Genomic DNA, 23,024 nt, shown 5'->3' with positions numbered 1-23,024 from the left:
AGAAAAAAATGCAACTTACATGAACAAGGTCCCAGAATTTGTCTGAGGCTTCAACTCATGCTTTTATTTCGTTTCATTTGATCAATTAACACTATTTCCATCCTTTATTAAAAAAAAGACATGATTTCAAAATGACAATGAAAGTACGACTACTTTCAAAGAAATGGATTAGTCTGCTTTCACACAATTGGAGAATGTTTACTGTTAAAAGAGTGGAATTGCAAGGATTTGGATCGTTGTCAATCAAACAAGTTCTCCAAATGAGTAATCCATGGGGATTCATCGAGGTATCGATGAGCTGTCGATTCATCGATTAATCGGCGCCGCTCCCAAAAAAAAAGAAAAGAAAAAAGAAGACCTTTCCCTTGTAAGAAAAACACCTCACTCGAGGCTGTTCAACCGACATTTTTTCTTGGATATGCAAAAACAGCTCAGTTGGACTTAGATGATTTTCCATGTTGCCCTTTTCTATCTCTAGGTTTTTTTTGTGTGTGTTTGTTTTGTTTATACGGAGAAGACAATAGAAATAAGCCTGTCGGCTTGATTGTGTTTTTATCCTTTTTTTTTTTTATTAAATTTTAATTTGAATGTGCACTATTTGTACTAGCACCGAATCTATCCCATCAATCGGATGATCTTAACCAACGAGCATTCTGGAGAACAAGTTGCAGCTCGGCAGTGCACACGGCATGTTTGCAATGTAGTACGTGACGTGAGGTGACGTCACGGCCACAAGGGGTCCAACTTTGACGAGTCGCTCGGCACCCATCCCTCATTGGGATCCCTTTTTTCACTTTCCATTCGCAGTGGCCACACGTTGGCAAAGGTCGCACGTGTGTCAAGTGTCAATGTAAAAAAACGTCAGCGTTGAAAATGCAACACACCCAAAGTGCTCCCTTCCATCATCTGGTAAGGTATGCAACTCGGCCCGTGTAATTGGCCTTGCCGTTGCACGAAACGTACTAACTATGAGAAGGACTTGAATGTTGGCGTCTGCTTGAGTTGAGGTGGAGTCTCCCTCCCTCCCTCCCTCCAACGCTGTCGTGACAGCAGCTCATTAAGTGCCTCATTTGTCTTCATCATTGACATTTCTGCTTACTGACCGCTGCATTTAACTCTGTCAATCATATGTTTAGGGAAGGTTCAAAGCTTTCTCCTGAAAGGATGTGTTGCCAGGCAGGGCACAAATCTGGCTGGCAAATTGGCAATTGAGTTCAGGACATACACTTTAAAAAAAAAAAAAAAAAAAATTTAAATGATGTTGGAGCAATTGACTTAAGCTTTGAAAGTCTGAAGGATTAAAAGAAAAGGGGGGGAAAAATCAGATTCTTTATTGGTGCTTTTAGGAAACAGGAACGTCGTGAAGTTCAAAGGTAACAGTAACAGTTAATACTGTAATACTGTAATGAACTTGATATACTGATATATATATGAATACTGTCACGACGTTCCTGTTTCGACGTCACATGACCAATGGAGCGTAACTTGATTTGCTGAACGTTGGATGATTTGATACAGGGATCGATTACTTCTCCCTTGGTTACCCCGGATGTCCGCGCTGAATATTTTTACACTGAATTTTTGGAGACATCGAATTTTTTTACACTGAATTTTTTTAGACATTGAATTTTTTTACATTGAATTTTTTGAGATGTCGAATTTTTTTACACAGAATTTTTTAAGACATTGAATTTTTTGACACTGAATTTTTTGAGACATTGAAAAAAATGTCTTAGGAAAAAAAAATTCAGTGCTAGAAATTCGATGGCTTTTAAAATTCAAAGTCTGATTTAGATGCAAAAAAAATTCTGTGTTAAAAATTGGATGTAAAAAAATTCAGTGCTACAAATTCGAATTCAAAATCCGATGGCACAGATAAACTTCCATACGCAACTTTTTTTTTCATTGTTCCCACCATTTCTATTGATTTTGTGGGTCACAAACATTTTGTTTCGCATGATGAAAGGCCGAAAATCTTCTAATAGTTTCCTGTGCTCCTCCATTTGTAACCATTTGTATGAACACGCCCAAAATTGTGACATTTCTTAATCATTTACAATGACTATACAATGACTTTCCATCATTATGCTTGATTCATTTAATAATTGAGTTGAAAAATCAAAACCTTAGAGCAAAAATGAAGAAAGGTTTCGTACACTTGCTGTTTTTCAATTTTACACACCTTTTTCTAAAATACATATGATTTTTTTTAGTACTTCCACTTTTACCCAGTAACTTTTTATATTATTGTCCCAGTAAGAAAAAAAAATGATAAAAAAATCACTTTGTGTCGCCATAACCTTTTAAAAATCTGCCAGTCTTCAAAATCAGCCGTTTCTTTTCTTGCAAGGTCACTGAAAGACAGCTGAAGGGGGATGACTGCCCCCTATAGGATTATCCTTGTATTGCATTTATCTGATCAAACTCAGTAGGCTTTTGAGGGAGAACAAATATTATACTTGTTAAATCAAGGGCTCTAAATGTAGTAAATATGATGTTTAGTGTTAAATGATGAACCACTATTTCACATCAAACTACCGTAATTTTTTTTTCATAGTTTGGGGGGGGGGGGCGACTTATACTCAGGAGCCACTTATATACATATGTTTTTTTTTTCACTTTTTGGGGCATTTTATGGCTGGTGCGACTTATACTCCGGTGCGACTTATAGTCCGAAAATGACGGTATATCTTTTCTGACTTCCTCTGTGGTCCAATCCTGTACTTTCGATGCAGCAAGGTTTCATCAAAGTTGATCATGGACCAACTGCGCCCCCTAACGGTCTGTGACTCATCATTCACATTGCTCGCGAATGGCATTTTTCACACTGAATCTAAAAATGATTTGACCCCAAAATTGCAAGTAATTTGTTCCACAGATGTTTTTATTGACATTACAGCACTTTCACGTCACTTCAGTCATCCAACAAAATAAAACCAATAGACATCATAATTATTCTTCCCATCTACAGACAATATGTATTCCCTTTGGTAAACAAAAACTACCTTCACCAATAAATAACATTTTCACATCAGCGATCCCTCAGTTTGGGATCAAATGATTCCAACAAGCTTCAGTTTGTGTTCTTTTTTTTTTTTTTTGTCCTGTTAAACACAAAAAAAGATTTAGAATATAGGGTCAAAACCAGCGCCGAGCTTACACCACAAAACAAACACGGATGCGGGCAGGAAGAATCCCTGTGAGGTCAGGAGCAGGGACGTTGAAAGTCGGGGTACAGGAGCAGGGACATGCTATTGTGTGGGTAGGCAGAGAGACAATGGGGGGACGGGAATACAGAACACGATTGTGATGATTGCCAGGACTTTACTCCGTCTGCGGCACGGAGATGGCCGGGCCTTTTGGGTCGTCGAAGCGGTCCATGGTGTGAAGCTGCATGATCATGTGGAGGCCGTAGGTGAGCACGAGGACCATGAGGAGACTGGTCATCAAGCCCATCCAGATCCCCGCCGAGAAGAAACCGGCGCAGTCGGAGGCGTAGGAGAACTCGCCGCCACTCACATTGAAGCCTTGAATCTGTCAGGATACGATCACGTGACTTAGGGATCGGTCATTAAATAATGACACAAGATGACATTTTAGAAAAGTGCTCCATTGCGAGTAGGGAACCATCTTACTTGGAAGTCTTCGAAGGCGACCCTCCACTGATTGGCTGGATCTTTGGATGAACGCGGGATAAGCTGAGGCCAACGGAAGCTGCTGACCGACTCGCAGCGGTACGAGTACTCGGCCGGGGCGTAAATGTTCCTGCTGCCGTTAAACGTCGCCTTGGTGCCGTCGTACTCCAACTCCACGGCGTCCAGCGTGAACCAGCGACGGGCCGACACCCTGTAGTGGCGCTGGCTCAGCTTGAAGCTACACGGATAAACGCAGGATTTTTGATTTTGACATCTTACCGTTACGAAGATTGATAGCGATGGGAAAAAAATGTCTCAGGACGGACTGTAATTCAACTTGGAGGTTCAACTGTATTGTTAAAAATGTCTTTGTCAAGCAGACTCACATCAATTTGAAGTCGCGGTGTCCAAGAATGTTCTCGTAATTAAGGGTCAGTCTGCAAAAAATGACAATGCCAAAAAGTCGACTTTAGTTCAAGCATCTTTATTACTTGTGTCGAGCAGTTTGAAATAGTAGCGCTACCTTGCTTTGCTTTTGTCGCAGCTGGAACCGTGCAGCTTGGGACTGACGCCCTCACCGAAGGTGGCCGGGGTGAGGTCGTGGGACTCCCAGCGGCCGCTGCGAAGGATGCTGACCGACAGGCCTTTGGCCCACAGGAGGATGCAACTGCTCTCACCTTCCTGCACGCAAAACGTTGTGAAAGGGTTAGGATCTTTTGCAGTGTGTGCTCCAGGAGTCTGGCATGACTAGTATTAAAAAGCAGTGTAGTAGCAAAACAGAAATCCCAATTGATTTGGCGCCCTCTCGTGGTATTTTGGTGTTGAGGAAGTATGTTGAAATGGAATGCGATGGACTTTATTTAGCTATAAACAGCAGCAGCGATTTGCTGCCATCTTGTGGCATTAAACGGCAATTGCAAAACGTTTGGGCTTAGCAGATTTTTGCGGTTTTACGAGCAGTAACGCGGGGCGAGAAGTAACGGCAGGAGGAGGAAGGGTAGGAGCGGTAGTAATGGGCAGGATAAACAGGTTTTAACCTTGACCAAAACAAAAATAGATCTAGAAGGAAAAGACGAAGAAATCAAAACAACGACCACATGCCTTAAAGTCCACTGGAGCGTAGACACCTGCCCTCTCCTTCATTTTGCGCTGCCTCTCGCGTTCTCGCTCTCGATCTCTGTATCCGCCTCTGGCCTGCAGTAGCGAGCGGCCGCCCGCCAAAGCCGCCTCCATGGCGACCGAAGGCGACCCCTGCAAAATGCCAGACGCGACTGCCATTACCGCGGGGCTTCGTTGTCATACGTTCCTAACAATGCACTGTCCTTTCCCATATTTGAAGAAATAAATACAGTTACAAGTGGCAATCATCCGAAAACAATGATTTCACTATTGCATCACTGTCCCCTTTCTAAAATGTACTGACGGAATTCCAAATAAACCGCAACACAAACACAGTATGAAAATAAATAGTATGTGATAGCAACGTGCTATATACAATTGTCGATTGCCACGCCAACTCACCCGGGAGGGTCGCAGGGCGGTGTAGATGGCCGTGTAGGGAACAGACTGGCTCTTCATGACACTCACAACCTGGCCCATCACCTCGTCTAAAGGATGCAAGCTGGTTAAAAGTCGGCCATTTTAAAATCGGAAGGACACGCTCGAGTCGATAGAGGCTCACCGTTCCCGCTCAGAACTTCTTTGGCGGACATCAGATCAGACCTTAAATAAATAAATAAATAAATGAATGAATGAATGAATGAATGAATGAATGAATAAATAAATAAATAAATAAATAAATAAATAAATAAATAAATAAATAAATAAATAAATAAATAAATAAATAAATAAAGAAAGAAAGAAAGAAAGAAAGAAAGAAAGAAAGAAAGAAAGAAAAAAAGAAAAAAAGAAAGAAAGAAAGAAAAAAAGAAAAACAGAAAGAAAGAAAAACAGAAAGAAAGAAAAACAGAAAAAAAGAAAAAAAGAAAGAAAGAAAGAAAGAAAGACAGAAAGAAAGACAGAAAGAAAGAAAGAAAGACAGAAAGAAAGACAGAAAGAAAGAAAGAAAGGTTCACACTTGGCAGTCAAACAACTTAAAACAACAACAAAAGTAGCTTCGTGTTCTCTAGTTTACTTTTTGTTTGGTGTCCTGTTTGAGTTTTTCTAATCTAAACTAAAAAAAGGTGTCCCAGCTCAACTGACCCGATGTAGTAGGGCAGTCGGAAGACGAGCAGGGCGGGCGAGGAAGCGTTGAGCGTGAGCTGACTCAGTGCGTCGGGGTCCATGTATAGAGGGGAGGTCTCCAGTTGCTCTTGCAGGTGACCAATCACTGCGTTGGAGGCCGGCCAGGACACGGCCGGGAGCACCAGGGAGGAGGACGATGATCTCAGGGCACTCTTCAATGGACAGCTGATGTTACAATTTGCCCCTTAAAACCCTCAATAGTGCAAAGTGTCATTGGCCTCCTCAGGGTAGTCAAACAATTTAAAAAAAAAACAGTCATTATTTTGAATTTGCATGGTTGTTAGTGGAAAGCAACAAAGGAGTAGGAGGCAATGAAACACCCATGAAGTAGAAACCTGAACAACCAACCTCTAGGTTGGGGAAAACACTGTCCTGCTTATTTCCAAAAGCTCCTCCGTACAGCGTGAAATCCTCCACGCTCATCTGGAGGAAAGACAATCGTGCATGCGTGCATGAAAGGGTCCACCAAAAGCAGACCAAAAATGTCCATGTACCTTGTCCTGAAGAAACAGCAAGACATTTCGGGGGCCAGTGTTGAGAATTGTATCCAGGTAACCGGAGAGTTGCTGCTGCTCCACAATGTGACCTGCGGCAGGGAGGGGCTGGTTCGCTTGGGGGGTCCTGGAGAAGAAAACGAGAGGCCGTTCGTTCCAATACTTTTGCACGATTGAGCCTCAATTTGTCGCAGCAGAGTCGTGCAATCCATTACAACCCTGACATCACAAAATGCATCCATTCTCAAACGGGCAATTGCGCGACCGTATCGCTGATGCGCTTACGGAAGACATCTTGGGTGTTTTTCCACAGAAGGATGCGAGCTGTCAGGTGGCTTAATACCGTCGTCGAGGCCACAACGCGCCCCGCAAAAACGGACACACCAGAAAAGGAGCAAATAGGGGCTCACCATTGGTGCGTCCACAAGACGAGCGGCACTTGCTCCTCGCAGCTGCTCAGCGTGCCGAGCAGGAGGACGAGGAGGGCCGGAGAGATGCATTGAAGGGGAAGCGTCCCTGCCGTCGCCATCTTCGGTTATCCCAGCGGGTGACGTCACGGGCGGCCTATGAAGAGACGACGTCACAGCGCCGCCTCGTTCGTACAAATAGCCAATATTATTTTTTACCAGAAAACTCCTAGCCCACCAACCTTTATTGAACCAAAGCACGTATTGTGTTTAAAATTAAAAAAACATCACCGCATTACAAAAGACTGACAGTTCTCTTGTCAACTATGTCCTCTCTCTGTTCGCATTTATGTTGTTAGTGCTAGGATGCACGTCACAGGTAGGCACAACAGAAGCACTTTCAAAAAGCAACAAAAAAATGGAATCAAAATCAATACATTGGCAGCCCAATTGCAGAGAAGCACTAAAGTCCATCAGGTTTCACAAATCGCTTCATTGTCTTTATATTGATTTCATGTTTTTTCACAACCACAAAAGGGTCCACATATAGAAAACTTTATTGACATTGACACTGAGCGGTAATGGAGGAGCCAGAGATTGTTTTGTTTTTTTACAGGATAACAAATGTGCACTGAGCTAAAAAATAATGATACATAGAAAGATGCAATAAGACAGAATAGAATTCAACCATAAAATGGTAAAAATACCATTAAAGGAAAAATACATCATTTGTGATGTTCAGTCAGTTCATGTTCAGCCTCATTCAACATGTTTTAAAAGGAGTTCCGGTCACACACTGCGTCCTGTGATAAAAATGTTTTCCACTTGCTCCGGCACACTCCTGCACAAAATGGCCTTCCGCGTCGTGTCCTTTGTCTGGCCTGACCCTTGTCAGGATTTGTGAAGTGCCTCAGCTTGAACTTTGAGTCTCTGGAAGTCCACTTGGATGAGGTCGGTCAGCATCTTCCTCATCTCCAACTGCAACAGCAAAGGAACCGTGAAGGTCTCCGACGCCGCAATGCTAACACATTGCAGAGGAACGTTCAAAGCGAAACATAGCACCTCTGAAGTTGCATAAAACAATCGACGTTTTTTTTGGACATACTATTTCAACCGGAAATATAATCAGTTAAAAGATTTGTAAGAATACAGACAATCCGATATTGTCTCACCTGGCTCTTGTTGTCTGCTCTGAGCTTTTCCACGAGGTCTTTGACACCGAAGGGTTTTCCCACGAGGATGGTAATTTTCTGCAAGGGCTCCATCGATTAATCGGACGCGGCCGCCACTCAAGGATGGGAGAATGGGGGTGAACGCCGAGAGAATGTTCCTACCTTGCCAATCCGAGGGATGTAGGGGCTCACATTGGGAAGGACATCACTCAGGCCTGACACGAAAGATGATGGCTGTTATAAAATAGGTCCCGTGAAGTCTTAAGATCAAATTGTTTTCCACAGAGCATAGTTGTTGGATAGTCTATTTGTATGTTCTATGCTTATGCTAGATGTTTGAGTGTTTCAAAACAGCAATTGAGTTGCTAATTTTTGCAAACCAGTCTATGGACTTTCCCATTGTATGTTAGCATTAAGCTAGCAGACGTACCGTATGCGATCTTTAAAAAAACAAAAATAATATATCGTGACGTGGACATGAAAGGGTCTGTGTTTGAGCCGAGTAGAAATGAAAAATAATTACGCGGATATAATTAACGATGTAAATCTCCATGCACAGTAATCCTGATTTTGGTGAGTTAAAGATATGGTACAACTGGGATCGGGATAAGAAACAAATGAGGATCGTAACAAAGAAACAAACATCCAACAGTCATTGAAAATGTAACATGTAGCATCAGGTCGACATAAAAAACAGCACTTACCCACATGCCACAGTGGCAGGATGACGGGATTGAGGGTGCACTCGGCGAGAAGGCGTCCCACACCTAAAAAAACACCAGTGGCCTGTGTAAGCGCCACGTTACAAGATGGCCATCATGCAATGCACTTACCCCATTTTAACCTGATTAATTCTTCACTTGTGTTGATTTTACCTGTTGAATGACAACACCACAAATGGAAAGTGTTCGACTATGAAGCCAATTGATGCAAAAGCCACACCCACTAAATAATTCACACAATGCACCAAATCATACCTTCAGGAAAAATGTGCACCCACTCCCCTCTGTTCAACTTCTCCAGAATAAAATCCATCCCTTTCTGGTAAACACCATCACCTAAAGAGGGGGCCGTAAAATATCAACGACGTGAGACCACGACGACGACGACATGCTCGTGTCACTCACCTCTACAGACTGGCACGCATTTTCCTCGGCTGAAGAATCGAGAGTGCAACTCTCTTGTGAAGCAGATGTCCGATGCCGTTGGAGTCCTGTTGGAATGAAAGTTGAGTGAAACATACATTCCATACATGAATCTGTTGTCTATAAGTGTACACTGGAGCCATGCATACTCACGCTTTGGCAACTGTGAATACAACAACTAAAGGGATTTTTTAAAATTATATTTACTTTTTTTATCGGTCTGTCATGGAAAAGATATATTGGAAGTTTTTATAAATAACCCCCCCCACCAACACCTCGCCAAAAAAAAAAGAAAAAAAAAAAGAGAATAATTATCTGTTACAGCTGAAATTGTACAGAAGGAAAACTTACCATCGCATCTTCTTAAAGTTCCACAATTGTTTGAGCTTAAGGACACCTACCCCACATAAACATACACACACACAAATAAATAATCACACACGTACAATTTGTTTACTTTATTTTCCCAGTGCTTTAGGTGGACTCTCACCCCAGATGTGCGGGTCGTCCATACAAGACTGGTGATTGGAAAGCGTGATGAGGGGCGTGTCAGCCGCCCGCTGGTCGATGAGTTCCAATAGAACCTCACGGTTGTGGACCGTCAGGCAATTCATGTGCTCTAGGGGAAGACCGACAATGCTGTGAGTGATGAGAAGGTTCTGATTGAGATCACGGCTAGGCTTGCTAATTCTGTTTTCTTTTTAAATTGTGACGTGGCTCCGTGAAATACTGAAATTCAATGGATCGCTAGTAAGAATCCACAGTCCACTTTTCGATGCGGCTAGCAACGTTGCATGCAACTTACTGGTCCACAAGTAGGAATAGGAGCCCACCATGCCCATGATGAGCGAACCGGAGAGCCTCCATGCCAACGTCGGGCATTGTGGGAACGGCCACTTGACCTCCAGCGGCATCGCAGCCCTCCACACGCACGTGCACTACATCCACACACATTCATTAAAGGATGAGCAGCATTGTTCAAGGCTCTGGAAAGACAAGCAAACGTCAGATGACATCCTTTAAACGAATGCTGTCATTTTTTGGATGCACAAATAAATGATAAATAAATGAACTTACATTAAAATAACAAATGGGATTTTTTTTTCTTTACATCTACATGTATGTAATGTAAAAATAAGTGTTTCCTCTTGGAAATATAATAATATATAGTTGTCAACAGATACAACATCCCATGTTAAACATTACGTTCTTGGTAGCTGGTTTACGTTTTGAAAATGTACCGCATTTTACTTTTATGCAATGATCCTAATCATCTGTGCTCTTTGCTTCATTCTATAAACAAGAGAAGAGTGATGATGGTCATTTGAAATTGCAAACGACTGATATTTACACTACATTATTCTATGTTGTGCATCGTGTCATTCACGCCCTTTTCAGATCGTAAAATAAAATGTGATGTAATGTGCATGTGCGTGTGCAAGAATTTGAATTCATCCTGTATGTTGCTCTCGACCCGAGCGAGGTTCCTTAGGTGTTGTTGTTAGGTCAAACTACGGTTGCTACCCTGCATACAGTTTGTACTCACCACACAAAAAGTTGAATAGGAATTCAAAAGTTGAGTTATATGGACGGAAAATGAATGAGTTCAATTCTTGCAGCAGTAATAGAGGGACGGCACAAAGTATAACAGATTAAAACACCCACCTCACTTGCTTTTTTTTCCTTATGACAGAGTGACGACATAACCCGGAAGTGAAACGTTGCTTTGAATTGTGGGTAGTGAAGTTTCTACTTCAACAGAACGACATTTCGTCTCGTTATTGTAATGTTGTGGGTTTTTTGGACAATTTGTTTCAGTTTTGTCGACATCACATTGCACAGTTTATTCTTCTCATTGATATGTCTTTATTTGAATTTGATTATATCTTATGTTTACATGAGTTTTTATTTTGCCTGGTGTCTGCAGCCAGCATGGACTCAGATGACTTCTGATAAGAAAAATGGTTGTCAAAAAAAAAAAAAGCTTTATTGAAAACGGTGCCAAAAGTGTTCATGCACTTTAAACATTTCAAATAAAAGATACGAGATCAAATGTAGATCTCAAAATGGTCCACGAAATAGAAGATAATAGTCGGTTATCCTTATATGCAACCAAACTGACTGAATAAATTGTGGCGACAATTACAAAAGACCCATACACAAAGCATATTCATGGCAATATAATACTAATTTGTGGCTTTAATACCAAGGCGCACACCCTCACCTTTCTAAGGTACACTCAATTTGCTTACCCAACAAGGCCAGTGACAATAAATAAACATTTTGGGCACGCATTTGATCAATATCTTAGAAACAATTAAAAATGTTTCTCTCTATGTCATGTCTGGGGCTCCATATAAACATGGAAATTCGGCAGCAGCGCGGTCCCAGCACTTTGTTGGCCACAGTAGCTCAAAAGGTCACCAGCCGGGTGCCAGCCAGTTCAAACCCTTTAAGGCGACTTCGAAGCCCAAGAAACATGCCTGGAAGAAGGAGAGAAAGAGATTTAAATTGGTTCTTATTCGCAAATGTGTGCAAGAGAAGGGAGTCGTACGGCGTTGGCGGGAAAAGCTCGGAGGAAGACGGCGTTGAAGCCTTTATAGAGCGCTTTGGCTCCTTCCTCTCGAAGCAGCGTCCTCAAGACGTCCAGCAGACCTCTGTACTTGCCGTCTGCGGCTGCACGCAAACACAAACAAACCGTTACTTTCACTTTCTTTTTGTTTTGCATGTTTATAAATATGGGTGATGCTCAAATTCTCAAAACTCCTAACTGTAAAAATATAACCCAAATATATACGTGTATATAGTATATATATATATATAAAAAGGATGATTTATTTTGCATGCATCCCCTGTCACCTGTCTGAAAGTTGGACTTAAGGACATCTGGGGGTAACGCAATGGTCCAGTTCAAGAGTCCAGCCACGCCGCCAGCGAGCAGAATATAGGCGGGGCCAAGTTGTGAAACGCTAACACACACACACACACAGAAGCAAACAGAGCCATGCAAAGATCAACTCGTGTGTTTAACCTCACAGCCTTTTGGTGCTAACACAGTTACCTTTGACCTTCTGGAGTCAGGAATTTTTTCAAGTATTCATAGGTCAGAAAGTAGAGACCATTAGAAGGCACATCTGGAAAACACAAAACACAGATAAATATGAATTCATGATTATGACAAAAACATGCTACGGTCAAAGCGTAGACATCAACCAAAACGTCGCAATGATAAAGATTCCAAATGAAAAGAAGCCTCAATAGTATTCTTCATGCCAGTGTACCTCTGATGAGAGTCAGCAGCGTCCCTTTGTAGACGCTGCGGATGCCCTTTTCCTTGTAGAGACGTGTGGCGCAGTCAAGAGGACCCGAATATTTGGATGGGCCGCCACCAGCCTGCACCTGCACAGTTTGATGCGACTCAAAACTATTATTGCCGCCATTGTTTAAGCACAATTTATTTAATTGATGAATTTTCTTCCTTTTTTTTCACTTATTTATTCTTTTTTTGGCCTTTTTTTCACTTTTTATTTATTTATTAAAGACAGCAATTTATCACCAAGCCACACAATGTAACTTGTCAAATATAGTGTAGCAGATCCGTGCATGTGGTGGGACTAGTGAGTTTAAAACCCATGTAAGCCTGCAACTGAAAATCAAACCCAGAATCCCACCAGTTGAGAGCCAGACATGCCAACCACGAGGACACTGTTCTCATGCAAATTGAATGCATTTAATAAAAACATTTTTGTGTGGACAAGGACTTCATTACAAAGCCATGAGGACCCTCACTAAACAAACGTGAAATACAAATGGGTAACATCGCTGCAGTAACTGATTAACCGACCCCTGCCCCCCAAAGCATGATGTCGGACTTTCGACTTTACCTGCAGTAAGCATTTAATCCTCTCTCCCGGAGCCACGATCACAGTTGTGAAGACCCCCGCCAGACATCCCGACAGGAATATTTGAGTGTGCCTGAACGCAGTGACACAAGGACGGCAGAAATAACTTTTATATACGAGTCACTCATTGTTAACATCAATTGACATCATATCTGTAGCATATCAACACAATATTTATAGCATACTGTATTTCTTGCAAAGAAAATAGACCAAGGGGCCCAATGAAGAAACAGGAGGTCCATGCGTAACATGAGGGGCGGGGCTGAGACTTGAGGACGTCAGCGGGGGGAGGTGTCTCACGTGAGCAAATACCACGAGAGGGCACGTCAATGTCGACATTTATATTTGGACGGGACGAGGTCACTTCAGAACAACGTGGTCACGCGTTGCACGCTGTCAGATTCTGCTCAACCTACTATGTGCGGATCAGCTTTAAGGGAGACAATTTTTCCCCGCCACATTGTTAAAGAGGTTCCAGATGTCTTAATGGGGACAATGGAAAAGTTTGGCTCTGGCTTCCACATGTGTGTTCTTGCACTAACGTTAGCTCTTGACCAAGTTTTGTTTGCTGGAGCTGCTTCCCCAAACCAAAGCCAAAGAAACTGATGGCCATCATGGGGGCCACACCCAGCAGCGGTGCACCCATCCCTTTGTACAGGCCCAGGATGCCCTAGACACACACAGCATACTGATGAGTGTGTGCATGGTGCCCGTTATTGTGTGTGTGTGTGTGTGGGTTCGCACTGACCTCTTTGGAGACGGTCTTACGAAAGCAGTCCAAAGTTCCCGTGTAGACGACGTAGCGAGACAGCGAGGAGGCTTTGGGCTGAGTTTGAAGTCTCACCTAAAAAAATACAAAACACAGGGTGACATATTTGGAAAAGGGGATTTTGTAATGTTCTATTCGAAACAATCTGTTGTTGTCTGACCATTTGACAACATGTGTCCAGCATTGGTGTCGTTCGGCTTCGAGGAAATGACATCACGGTGCCTAAAGAGCAGGTACATGGCTCACCTTGATTTAGTCATGTGACCTTTGCAAACTGAGTCCTTACGCACTGTGATGTCATTTTCAGTCGACAGCAAGTAGTTCATTGTCCGCCTCGTGAGGTGGATCAAAACGGCTGCGTTTCGAGCTTTAGTCAAATTCCACAAATGTATAATTCATCGGAATACAGCGTTTGGACTCGTGGCTATGCATAACATTGTACTGTTAAGAAGATTTGAAACTTAACGTCCTCTTTAAGATGCACAGTCCTTCAACATAACTTTTTAGTAATGGGTGACATTGCTACTATTCTAACATTATTCTCAAAAGCTAATGCTGTCGATACTGTAAACCCATGCTAAAACCTGCAGCTCCGCTTACCTTTCGATTTTCATATGCTTCAGTTGCAACATGGTTAGAGGTACAGCTTCGGTGAAAGGTACGCACAAAAGATTCCACTGCATTTTAACGACGGCCAATAAATCTTTCGATTTTGCCTAATAAATGCAGATCATGTTAAAAGCAGTCATGTCACTTCTCTTCCAGCCATAATCTCCTACTTAACCTCCGACTGTCGCCTTTCGACTTGATGTTTTTGTATTTGCAAGAGGGCAAGTGTCGGTGGGAGAGTTGAACCCTGAACCTGAAATCTGCGCTTTGTGTTTTTCCCGAATCACAACATGATCTTTCAATTTTACAAGATAAATGAGCAGCTCGAGTTGCGCCTCGTGCCTTTTTAAGCTGATTTGTCCAATAATCTCCTCAAAGCCTGCGAACGAACAACAAGAATGGCATTGTCCACATTGTTGGGAGTCACCTTGATGGTGTCCAGCGGGTGTCCAGCCAGCAGCAGACACGCTCCGCCGAACCCCCCGGCCACAAAGTTCTTGAGCGGGGAAACTCTTGGCTCGTCCCCCATCCTCTCGCCAGCATGGTCTTGGCCCGAGCCTTGGAGCAGAGAGGCGGCCTGCCTTGCGCTTGCGCTCGCGCTCCCGCTGCGTCACGGTGCACCCCCAGCCTTTGCGTACCCAGCCAGCGAGCCAGGTTCCCTGCGTCCTGCACCTCTTCTCCTCTTGCGCACACTTCGACACGACTTTCCGACTCAAACTTGTAAACTCTCCTTTCGGCCACGCCCCCATTGCCGCCTCGTTACGTCATTGTCACGTGCAAAAACAATCATTGGAAACAGCCATACGTCACAATAATAACACTCCAAATCAATATAAGTAACCCTCCAAATAAATATAAATATGGGGCGAAAATGTAACGGAACTGTTTAGTAGTATGATCAATAGTATTAATGACCGCACAAACAAACAAACAAACAAACAAACAAACAAACAAACAAACGTATTAAAATCGCCTCAAGTCAAACATTTGAACCGAGAAAAAAAAACACACAACTATTAAATACAAAGAAGTATAAAATCCACAGTATGTTGACAAAATAAAACATTTCAATTAAAAAAAATACAGCAGCCGGAGATGACTATTTTATTTATTTTTTCATGACTTCTAGTGAACAGTAAACATCATTTTTATTGGGAAAGTGCAAGAAATAACCATACACTCACAGAAGGCGAAAACAAATTTCAAGCGGGGTGCATTGTCTCTATTGTCATTATTGCGCCATTGGCATTTTGCTAAGAGTCCACGTTGGTTGAAAACAAAAACCAAACGAAACCGCTACAAGAACGACAGAACAGTCAGAACACTGAACGATGATAACGATAAATTATTGCAGTACTCTACCCACTGATTATTCCCTGAGCATCCATAAAGTGCATCATTGAATATGATTCAATGAATAGAATTCATTGTGTACCCCCTCCCCCCCACACACACACTTTCTCCACCATGACTTGCCGCAAGATGTGCCATTTTTATGCCACAGTGGAACTCCAAAGCAATATCAATTTCAAAAGGTAAGCAGAGCTGCAATGACATTGCATTCGTTCAAACCTACACAACAGTACTCCGAATGGTGAACCTGCAACACTAGTTTCAAGTGTAACTGAGTATCTTTGTCACAAAATGCTACCTTTAGCGGGGAAAATAGGATCAAATCCTAATGGCTACTTACATAATGGTGGAAATAGGATTCAATTAGCCAGTGGTGGCTTCCGATTTCACAGACAGGTCAAGTTATTGATATAGCCCTTAATCAACTACAAAAGTAAAGTTTCCATTGTATGTCCCTTGTAAATGTTCTGTTGGGCCATGGCTTCTCATCAAAACATCTGATAATATTTGGATTAAAATGTAATTATATCCACATACAGTCTGATGTATCATATGTGCTCCTTGGCGGCGTTTTTTTTTCCCCCCCTGGTGGTCTAGATGTGATCCGGCACAGTCTCCAGCGCCTCTTCTGCATCTCGGTCCACCTCCACGTTCTGACAAAGAAAACAAATTGCGACGTCACGTTCAAGGGGGGGAACTAAAACATTGTCACCAAATGAGGCCTTCCTTTGGACGTAATCAAGGAAATGATTCAAAACAAAATTGACACTGACTTTATGGAGCAAATCTCCATGCTCAGGATTTACTACTTCACTCGTTCAAAGGCCGGATGTAATATCATTACAAAAACAGCATCCAGGCATACCTTGCTAGCGAGGTTAGCTTAGCTAACTTAGTGTGCTTTTAAAACAAAGTCCACAGTATAGAGATTTAAACATTAAAGTACCTCTCCCATGTGCCATTATCACATTCGAATATATCAAACACATCTTTAAAACAAATTGTGAATATATTCCCTGCCCCAAAACATGTCTACGGAAAAATCTTTACTGTAGAACACTAATTATAGCGCCCCTAAAATAACACTGCTAATCTATTTCCATATCTTGTCACCTTTTATGGCAAACTGAGAATGTGTCGAACTCACCTCGGGTTTATCACGGTGTGTGTTCACAGCTTCAATGTTCAGGAAGACCGACTCCACTTTACACCCTGTGCCGTAGCCGAACCAAAAGCAAAACAAACACAAGTTGAAACAGCAAGGACCAATAAACGAGCCCCACTTTGAATGGGAATTAAAAAGTTACAAATATCCGTACAACCCAAGTTAGATATTGTTTTTGGTCACATTAAGTACTGTTAGAAAAACACAAATCAATCATATTAATGCTAACATTCACGGTAGCAACACCAATAACAATACTGTAATTTTCGGACTATAAGTCGCGTTTTTTTTCATAGTTTGGGTGGGGGGGGCGACTTATATACATATATATATATATGGTTTTTTTCACTTTTATGGGCATTTTGTGGCTGTTGCGACTTATACTCCGGTGCGACTTATAGTCCGAAAATTACGGTAATAATAAAAACTGACCGTAAGCAACTGGGGTGAGTTTAAGGACGGTATGAAGAGGACACTTGAGGTAGGGCAGTTCCACTGTGTACAACATGTGTCATCATAATTATTAATAGCACAAGCAACAAGATGATGATGACGACATGATTACACGTGCGTTGTGCAATATGCTCTCACCTGCACTTTTATCCAGGAAGTACGCCAGCAAACATCTCATGACGGCCTGGTGGCAGATGACCAGCACGTTCTCCTGCCTCTCCAGTTCCATGATGACGGGTTCCAGACGCTGAACCAGGTCCTCGTAAGACTGGTGAACATGAGGCTAGTTAGGAGAGAAGCTCACCTGACTGGCACAAAAGCAGCCAGCCGTTGCTTGGACTTGATGGCCGCCGGTCGTGAATTACTCAAAGTGTTAATATCGGGATGTTTTCCCCCAGGAAAATGTTCAAGGAAAAGATGAAGAGGCCTAGTCAAAAGGTCCAAACAATATTCACCTCGCCCTTTGGATAGCGGTAGCGATACTTGTCTTGGTCTCGCAATGCAAACTCTTCCGGATAATTCTCTTGAATCTCCTCGTAGGACATCTCTTCACACACGCCCTGAAACACAACGCAACCTTGCTCAACGGCACCCCCTGCTGCCGGAAATGGACAACTGCAATAACTGACTGCTGCAACTTTGTAAACTAAATGAAATATTTGCCAGCAAACAGCAATGCATACTCACAGCATCAATCTCATTGAGAGCCTTCCACTGTTCATACGGCACCCCCAGAGCTTCAGCCGTCTGGATGGTCCTCTTCATGTGGCTGGTCCACACCTTCAGCTCACTGATGCTCTGCTTGCGCACGTACGTTCCCAAAGCGCTAGCAAACTGCACGACAGGATGTTAACGAAAAGAGCCAAAGCTAGCGCGCGAGCCACGGCACGGCCACGCGTCTCCTCACCTTGGCGCCGCGGGCCGACAATCCCGAGTCTCCGCCGATGCGACCCACCAGGTTAAGCTCGCTCTCGCCGTGGCGACACAGGTAGATGGAACGCGCCGTGACGTGGATGTTCATGAGGTAGTAAACGATTCTGCTCTGGATGTGGTCCTGCACGCGGTTCACCAGGTACCTGCTGCCCACGTCGAAGATCTTGATATACGACAAGTTCCTGCATTTAGGGGAAAGTGCGGGATCCCCCCCCCCCCCACACATTTGCATGGTCAGGACTTGTGAGGATTGAAGAGATTGGTCTCATACAGAGAAGGAGTTCCACTACCTGTCCTTGTTATCATCCAACGCCACGTACGTTAATTTGTAACATTGGATCCTCTTGAGAAAATCGGCAACGGCCTCGTCCTTGTCGCAATTGATGTAATCGGGACTGCTTAGCTTGACTTGCTAATTGAGAAATAAAGCGGTCGAAAAGTGTCGATTGAGTTGGCGCACATATCCTACCTTAATATTCTGAGCGATGATCTCTGGATCATCACAGATGGATTCCACAAAGAAAACCTGAACAGGCATGAGGTGATTGTAGCTTTCTTAATATTGGTCAATCATTGTTCATATCTAGATATCGATACGATTACTAATCACCGATGACAAACCTTGTAGCCATTTTCATTAGCAAAGCTGAGAATGAGCTCTCGGCGCTCGGGTGTCGTGTTGGTGGCATCGAAAACCTGAAATGACCGCATCGAGATTTGATGAAATCAAATATCTTCTTCTTGTGGGTCCGATGACTTAAGTGGATGACCCACCACCACTTGGCCTTGCCCGTTGGTGAAGTAGTCGCACACGTCCTTGAGCGCGGCAACGGCGCATGCTCTGCCGGAGAGAAAAAGCCACGGTTCGATTCATTTGCGGCCACGGAGCAAAAGGCCTCTTGCTAGTCGTACTTTCGGATTTTCATGGCCTCCGCGTTGTCGGGTTTGAAGAACTCGAAACTGTTGTAGGAACGCGTGGCGTCTCGGCGGTACTGGCCCACGTTGAACACTGTTGGCGGCACATAACAGAAGCCAATCTCAAATGGATCCAGTCTGAGGTGGTCGCGTATCGCGCCCGCTTGCGATACCTTTGGTTGTGACGCCAATCCAGTTGAGATACCTGGTGAGTTTTTTGGAGATGTACGTTTTCCCACGAGCAGGTAGTCCCACCATCACGATCATGGTCGGCGAGTTAGTGAACTGTGGAACCGACGCTGAAAAAACACAACAAACAATTTGGCCATTACTTGTCAGCAGGACAAAGTGGAAAGGATATTTATTCCAAGTGGAATATTTTTGCTCATTTATTTTGATTGATTGATTTGATTTATATATATTTTTTCTCATATTAATTGATATTGATTTAGGATTTTTTTCTTTCGATCGAGTGAGAAAAAAATAGATTCAAATAAAAAATGAGATTAGGGGGAAAATGTCGGTTGCTCGGTTGGAGCGAGGGTGAACGACCGACCGACCGGCAGGGTGAACGACCGGCCGACCGACCGACCGGCAGGGTGGCCCTGCTTGCAGCGCCGCGTATCAAGCCGTCTAATTCAAAAGCACGACGACGCGTTGCGGTACTCACATCCTCGACGCTTGCTCAGTCGGTCCGGCATCCACGGCACCCACGTCTTCTCCAGTCGTGTTTGAGTCAGGGTGTTGTGACTTTGCGACATGGCTGTTGCTGTGTGTGTGTGTGTGAGTGAGTGACTGAGTGAGTGTGTGTGGGTGCACAGACTTTAGACTTTAGAAGAGCGTTGTCGTCCAAGCACCTGTTTGGCTGATGGCACGGGACGGAGTGTTGCCGATTGGACGATAAGACGAGCTGGAAGAGCTCAGCCACCAATGGGCTTGGATCGACGGCTCAGAACATCACACTGACGGCTTTTCAAAACATGCACGCGTGTATTCAATTGCTGAAACCCACGGACCGTTCAGCCAAAATGTATTCAATCAACCCAAAGTCTATGTTTTTTAAAATATCAAAGGCAAAGCTTTATGATGAATGAATGAATTGGCCCTGGAAGCCAAACTCATCTTCAAATGTTGATGCCATGAGTGAGACCTGTTTAATTTCAAGTGACCCTAGAGACTTTATTTTCATGGGGAATTTATTTCCCATGAGCAATTTGTGAGTTTTGATTTGTTATTATTTTTTCGAAAATGCTCCGTTTTTGTGGGGTTAGTTTTAGTATTAGTTTAAATTGTGTGATATATAATGGAGTATTTGTTGAGTGCAAGATGAAAAAGGTCAATAAGTAGGAAGATTTAAAAAAATGAGGTCAATCAGTATTGAGTAATAAAGTAAAGTCAACTTCAATTTTCAAGCAGCTAACTTTGGTTCTTGAGTGGCTACCAATGTGCAGCAATACCAAAATAAATACAAAAATGTCATTTTCAGTATAATTAGAGTTATTTTTAGTAAGTATTATCAACTCAAGATGAAGTTAGTTATGCCTTCTTCAAAAGCATTTATTTTTTTTAATATTATAACAATTCTTTTTCAAATTGAGTTATTTTTGTTAGTTTTCATGAACTGTTATTGGGTCAGTTTTGTCTGAATGCGGACGACCCCATTTCTAAAAATCTACTAAAAGTTCCCTTTTAACATGGAAGCACTTGCTAAGCAATCTAAATGTAGACATCAGATTCTCCGAATTCGAACCGGAATCATATTTGGCGGCTCACGTTCAACACCGCTCGACCCCCACGCATGACGTCACGTACTCGTGGACTTCCTCAGAAGGTGTGTGGCTTTTTAGGAGGACGCTCACCTGTGCGCGGAAGAGGGAGATTTTTCTTATTTCTCATCGCCTCCATAAGTGAGCAAAACCACGTGGGCGCGTGCTCGCCAAAACACTGGCCACGCCCACGAAGCCCCTCAAAATACACGCCCCTGAAATCGAGCCGAGCCCCCACCCAGCAACACCTTTGCTTGGTCGCCATGGAGACGCCGTGCACGCGCAGCATTGGTTCCTTCATGGGATGTCAACGAGCGTGACACCACGAGACTCGCGCGCGCGCACGCACGCACGCACGCACACTCGCCACACCGGTCAGGAAAGGCCGATTGGCGCGCGGCCACGTGTTTTTCGTTACGCAACCGAGCGGTGAGTGGCTCACCATAGGGACGCTGAAAGCGGATCCTCCTCCCGTCCAACACGGGCCCCCCAACTTGCGTCACCGATGTGGGCTTCATCCTCCTCCTGTAAATGCGACTCCGAGACGGAGCTTGTGAATGCGCGCACTGCGCAAGCGTAAACGCGGCGGGCGCATTGTTGGTCCCGGCCTGCCCAAGCACAAGCAGCCGGACTGGTTTCGCCTTTTTTCCCCCTCGAACTTCCCGTCGTTCACTGCGCCCCTGGCACTGCGCGTGCGCGAGCATTCAAGTAAACAAATCATTTGCATTCTCAACAGGATGGCAAATATTTGAAGGGCAAGGCCAATTCTACTATGTGTTCGCCTAAAACACCGTAGAATAGTTCGCTCATTTCAAGAAACAAACAAACAAAAAACAATTACAATTTTACAAAAGAAAAAAATAAATCTTAAAATATAGCTCTCTTAAAATAAGGGTTTCATTACTGTATTAATACACTTTTTATCTTAAAAAAATTAATTGGCTCAAGCTCAAAGCTAGGGGCAGTAATGGGGCAGTGCTATTATTATTTTCATTATTATTATTATTGTTATTATTATTATTATTATTATTATTAGTAGTAGTAGTAGTAGAATTATTATAAAAGCCTGATTGGCCAGAGAAATTGCAAAAGCAGATTCAGAATCATTGCAAAAAAAATCATCTTGCAATATTTATTTACATCTCTGATTAAAACATGTCATAAAAAAAAAAATTGTTGACCGCAGTGTTATCTTGTGTCGCTCAACTGCAGGAGACCAGCCGAGCAAAAGTTTGGACACAATTTCTCGATCAATATCAGAAAAAGTGTGTCCAAACAATTTCCCGGTTGATTAGAAAAATGAATCAAAGACACAAATGGACACACAGAGACAGACAGCAATCTGTATTGATTATGCTGTTTATTAGTTGACAGACTGGGGTTAGTTTGCTAGTTTGAGCACAGTGCACAATTCAACAAGCAGCTACAATATTAGCACACTTTTGCCGTGCAGTATCATCATCATCCATATCATCATCGTTGTCATCATCAAGCATCGAGAGGGACGCCACGCGACTGTTCCGCCATTTTCTCATTCGCCGTTTTGTTACTATTTGTTATTCAGCTCATTTTGGAGCCCTTTTCCGAAAATGTTTCCCATGTTTGTAGATTGTATATAGATTCATATATGCATATAAAAGTAGGCAGACATACGGTGTCAGAGCAGAGTACCAACAAAGAGATGTGAGTTTGAATGATTTGAGAAATACATGAAGTGCTGTTCAATCTTTAGCGACAATGCTAACAGGTTCCCTTGAGATTGCCAAATGATGACTCAGCAGTCAGATCCACTTCCACAAGAACACCTTTTTGTCAATCAAGCAGGCCTTTCAACTCTGCGTTTATAGAGGAATGTAAAAATCGCCGCGTTATTCCAGTTTGTAATGGTGCGTGTCAAGGAAAAAAAATGGCACCCAGATATTCAAGCAAGCTATTGTACAATTTATTAAAAACATTTGGTCACAAAATATTGGTTTGAAATATCTTGCCGTGTCAAATGATGCCTGTGATTTCCAGAGACGTGACATTATTCTTGGACATTGTTAGTTTAAAAATGTTTTTG

The 23,024-nt window shown here is 43.0% G+C and overlaps 4 protein-coding genes across 11 annotated transcripts; all 4 read right to left on the bottom strand.

Moving 5' to 3' along the window:
- Window positions 1-2,863: 2,863 nt before the first annotated feature.
- On the bottom strand, window positions 2,864-6,927 carry atp6ap1a (ATPase H+ transporting accessory protein 1a). Its single transcript, XM_061272346.1, has 11 exons — window positions 6,784-6,927; window positions 6,374-6,500; window positions 6,228-6,302; window positions 5,838-6,031; window positions 5,317-5,357; window positions 5,157-5,242; window positions 4,733-4,886; window positions 4,159-4,312; window positions 4,022-4,072; window positions 3,636-3,873; window positions 2,864-3,534 (listed from the first exon to the last, which is right to left on the bottom strand). The coding sequence occupies exons 1-11, from the start codon at window positions 6,900-6,902 to the stop codon at window positions 3,325-3,327; spliced, it is 1,449 nt and encodes a 482-aa protein (XP_061128330.1). The 5' UTR covers window positions 6,903-6,927; the 3' UTR covers window positions 2,864-3,324.
- A 392-nt stretch (window positions 6,928-7,319) lies between these two features.
- On the bottom strand, window positions 7,320-10,804 carry tafazzin (tafazzin, phospholipid-lysophospholipid transacylase). 5 transcript variants are annotated; one of them, XM_061272348.1, is made up of 11 exons: window positions 10,763-10,804; window positions 9,931-10,083; window positions 9,588-9,716; window positions 9,449-9,494; window positions 9,080-9,165; window positions 8,930-9,010; window positions 8,786-8,827; window positions 8,657-8,719; window positions 8,115-8,167; window positions 7,953-8,030; window positions 7,320-7,758 (listed from the first exon to the last, which is right to left on the bottom strand). In XM_061272348.1, the coding sequence occupies exons 2-11, from the start codon at window positions 10,049-10,051 to the stop codon at window positions 7,672-7,674; spliced, it is 786 nt and encodes a 261-aa protein (XP_061128332.1). In that variant the 5' UTR covers window positions 10,052-10,083; window positions 10,763-10,804; the 3' UTR covers window positions 7,320-7,671. The 5 variants fall into 5 exon arrangements, with proteins under 5 accessions (XP_061128332.1, XP_061128331.1, XP_061128335.1 ...); XM_061272347.1 differs by having other exon boundaries at window positions 10,644-10,793; XM_061272351.1 differs by having other exon boundaries at window positions 9,931-10,035; window positions 10,644-10,792.
- Window positions 10,805-11,062: 258 nt separating this feature from the next.
- LOC133146280 (mitochondrial carnitine/acylcarnitine carrier protein-like) lies at window positions 11,063-15,122 on the bottom strand. Its single transcript, XM_061269787.1, has 9 exons — window positions 14,805-15,122; window positions 13,748-13,843; window positions 13,542-13,669; window positions 12,982-13,072; window positions 12,379-12,496; window positions 12,159-12,231; window positions 11,957-12,066; window positions 11,652-11,773; window positions 11,063-11,580 (listed from the first exon to the last, which is right to left on the bottom strand). Exons 1-9 carry the CDS (start codon window positions 14,904-14,906, stop codon window positions 11,518-11,520), a joined length of 903 nt encoding a protein of 300 aa, XP_061125771.1. The 5' UTR covers window positions 14,907-15,122; the 3' UTR covers window positions 11,063-11,517.
- Window positions 15,123-15,467: 345 nt separating this feature from the next.
- Window positions 15,468-21,630, bottom strand: LOC133146261 (6-phosphofructo-2-kinase/fructose-2,6-bisphosphatase-like). Of its 4 annotated transcripts, none has more exons than XM_061269757.1 (15): window positions 21,405-21,630; window positions 19,867-19,965; window positions 19,370-19,495; window positions 19,194-19,290; window positions 19,056-19,122; window positions 18,903-18,977; window positions 18,751-18,807; window positions 18,572-18,693; window positions 18,256-18,463; window positions 18,036-18,182; window positions 17,804-17,908; window positions 17,487-17,616; window positions 17,328-17,390; window positions 16,878-16,942; window positions 15,468-16,383 (listed from the first exon to the last, which is right to left on the bottom strand). In XM_061269757.1, the coding sequence occupies exons 1-15, from the start codon at window positions 21,478-21,480 to the stop codon at window positions 16,324-16,326; spliced, it is 1,497 nt and encodes a 498-aa protein (XP_061125741.1). In that variant the 5' UTR covers window positions 21,481-21,630; the 3' UTR covers window positions 15,468-16,323. The 4 variants fall into 4 exon arrangements, with proteins under 4 accessions (XP_061125741.1, XP_061125750.1, XP_061125758.1 ...); XM_061269766.1 differs by having other exon boundaries at window positions 19,867-21,055; window positions 21,405-21,621; XM_061269774.1 differs by lacking the exon at window positions 19,867-19,965.
- Window positions 21,631-23,024: the final 1,394 nt, after the last annotated feature.

This window comes from Syngnathus typhle, linkage group LG2 (assembly GCF_033458585.1).
Source record: "Syngnathus typhle isolate RoL2023-S1 ecotype Sweden linkage group LG2, RoL_Styp_1.0, whole genome shotgun sequence".
Lineage (NCBI taxonomy): Eukaryota > Metazoa > Chordata > Actinopteri > Syngnathiformes > Syngnathidae > Syngnathus > Syngnathus typhle.
This window is presented reverse-complemented; position numbering and strand designations above follow the sequence as displayed.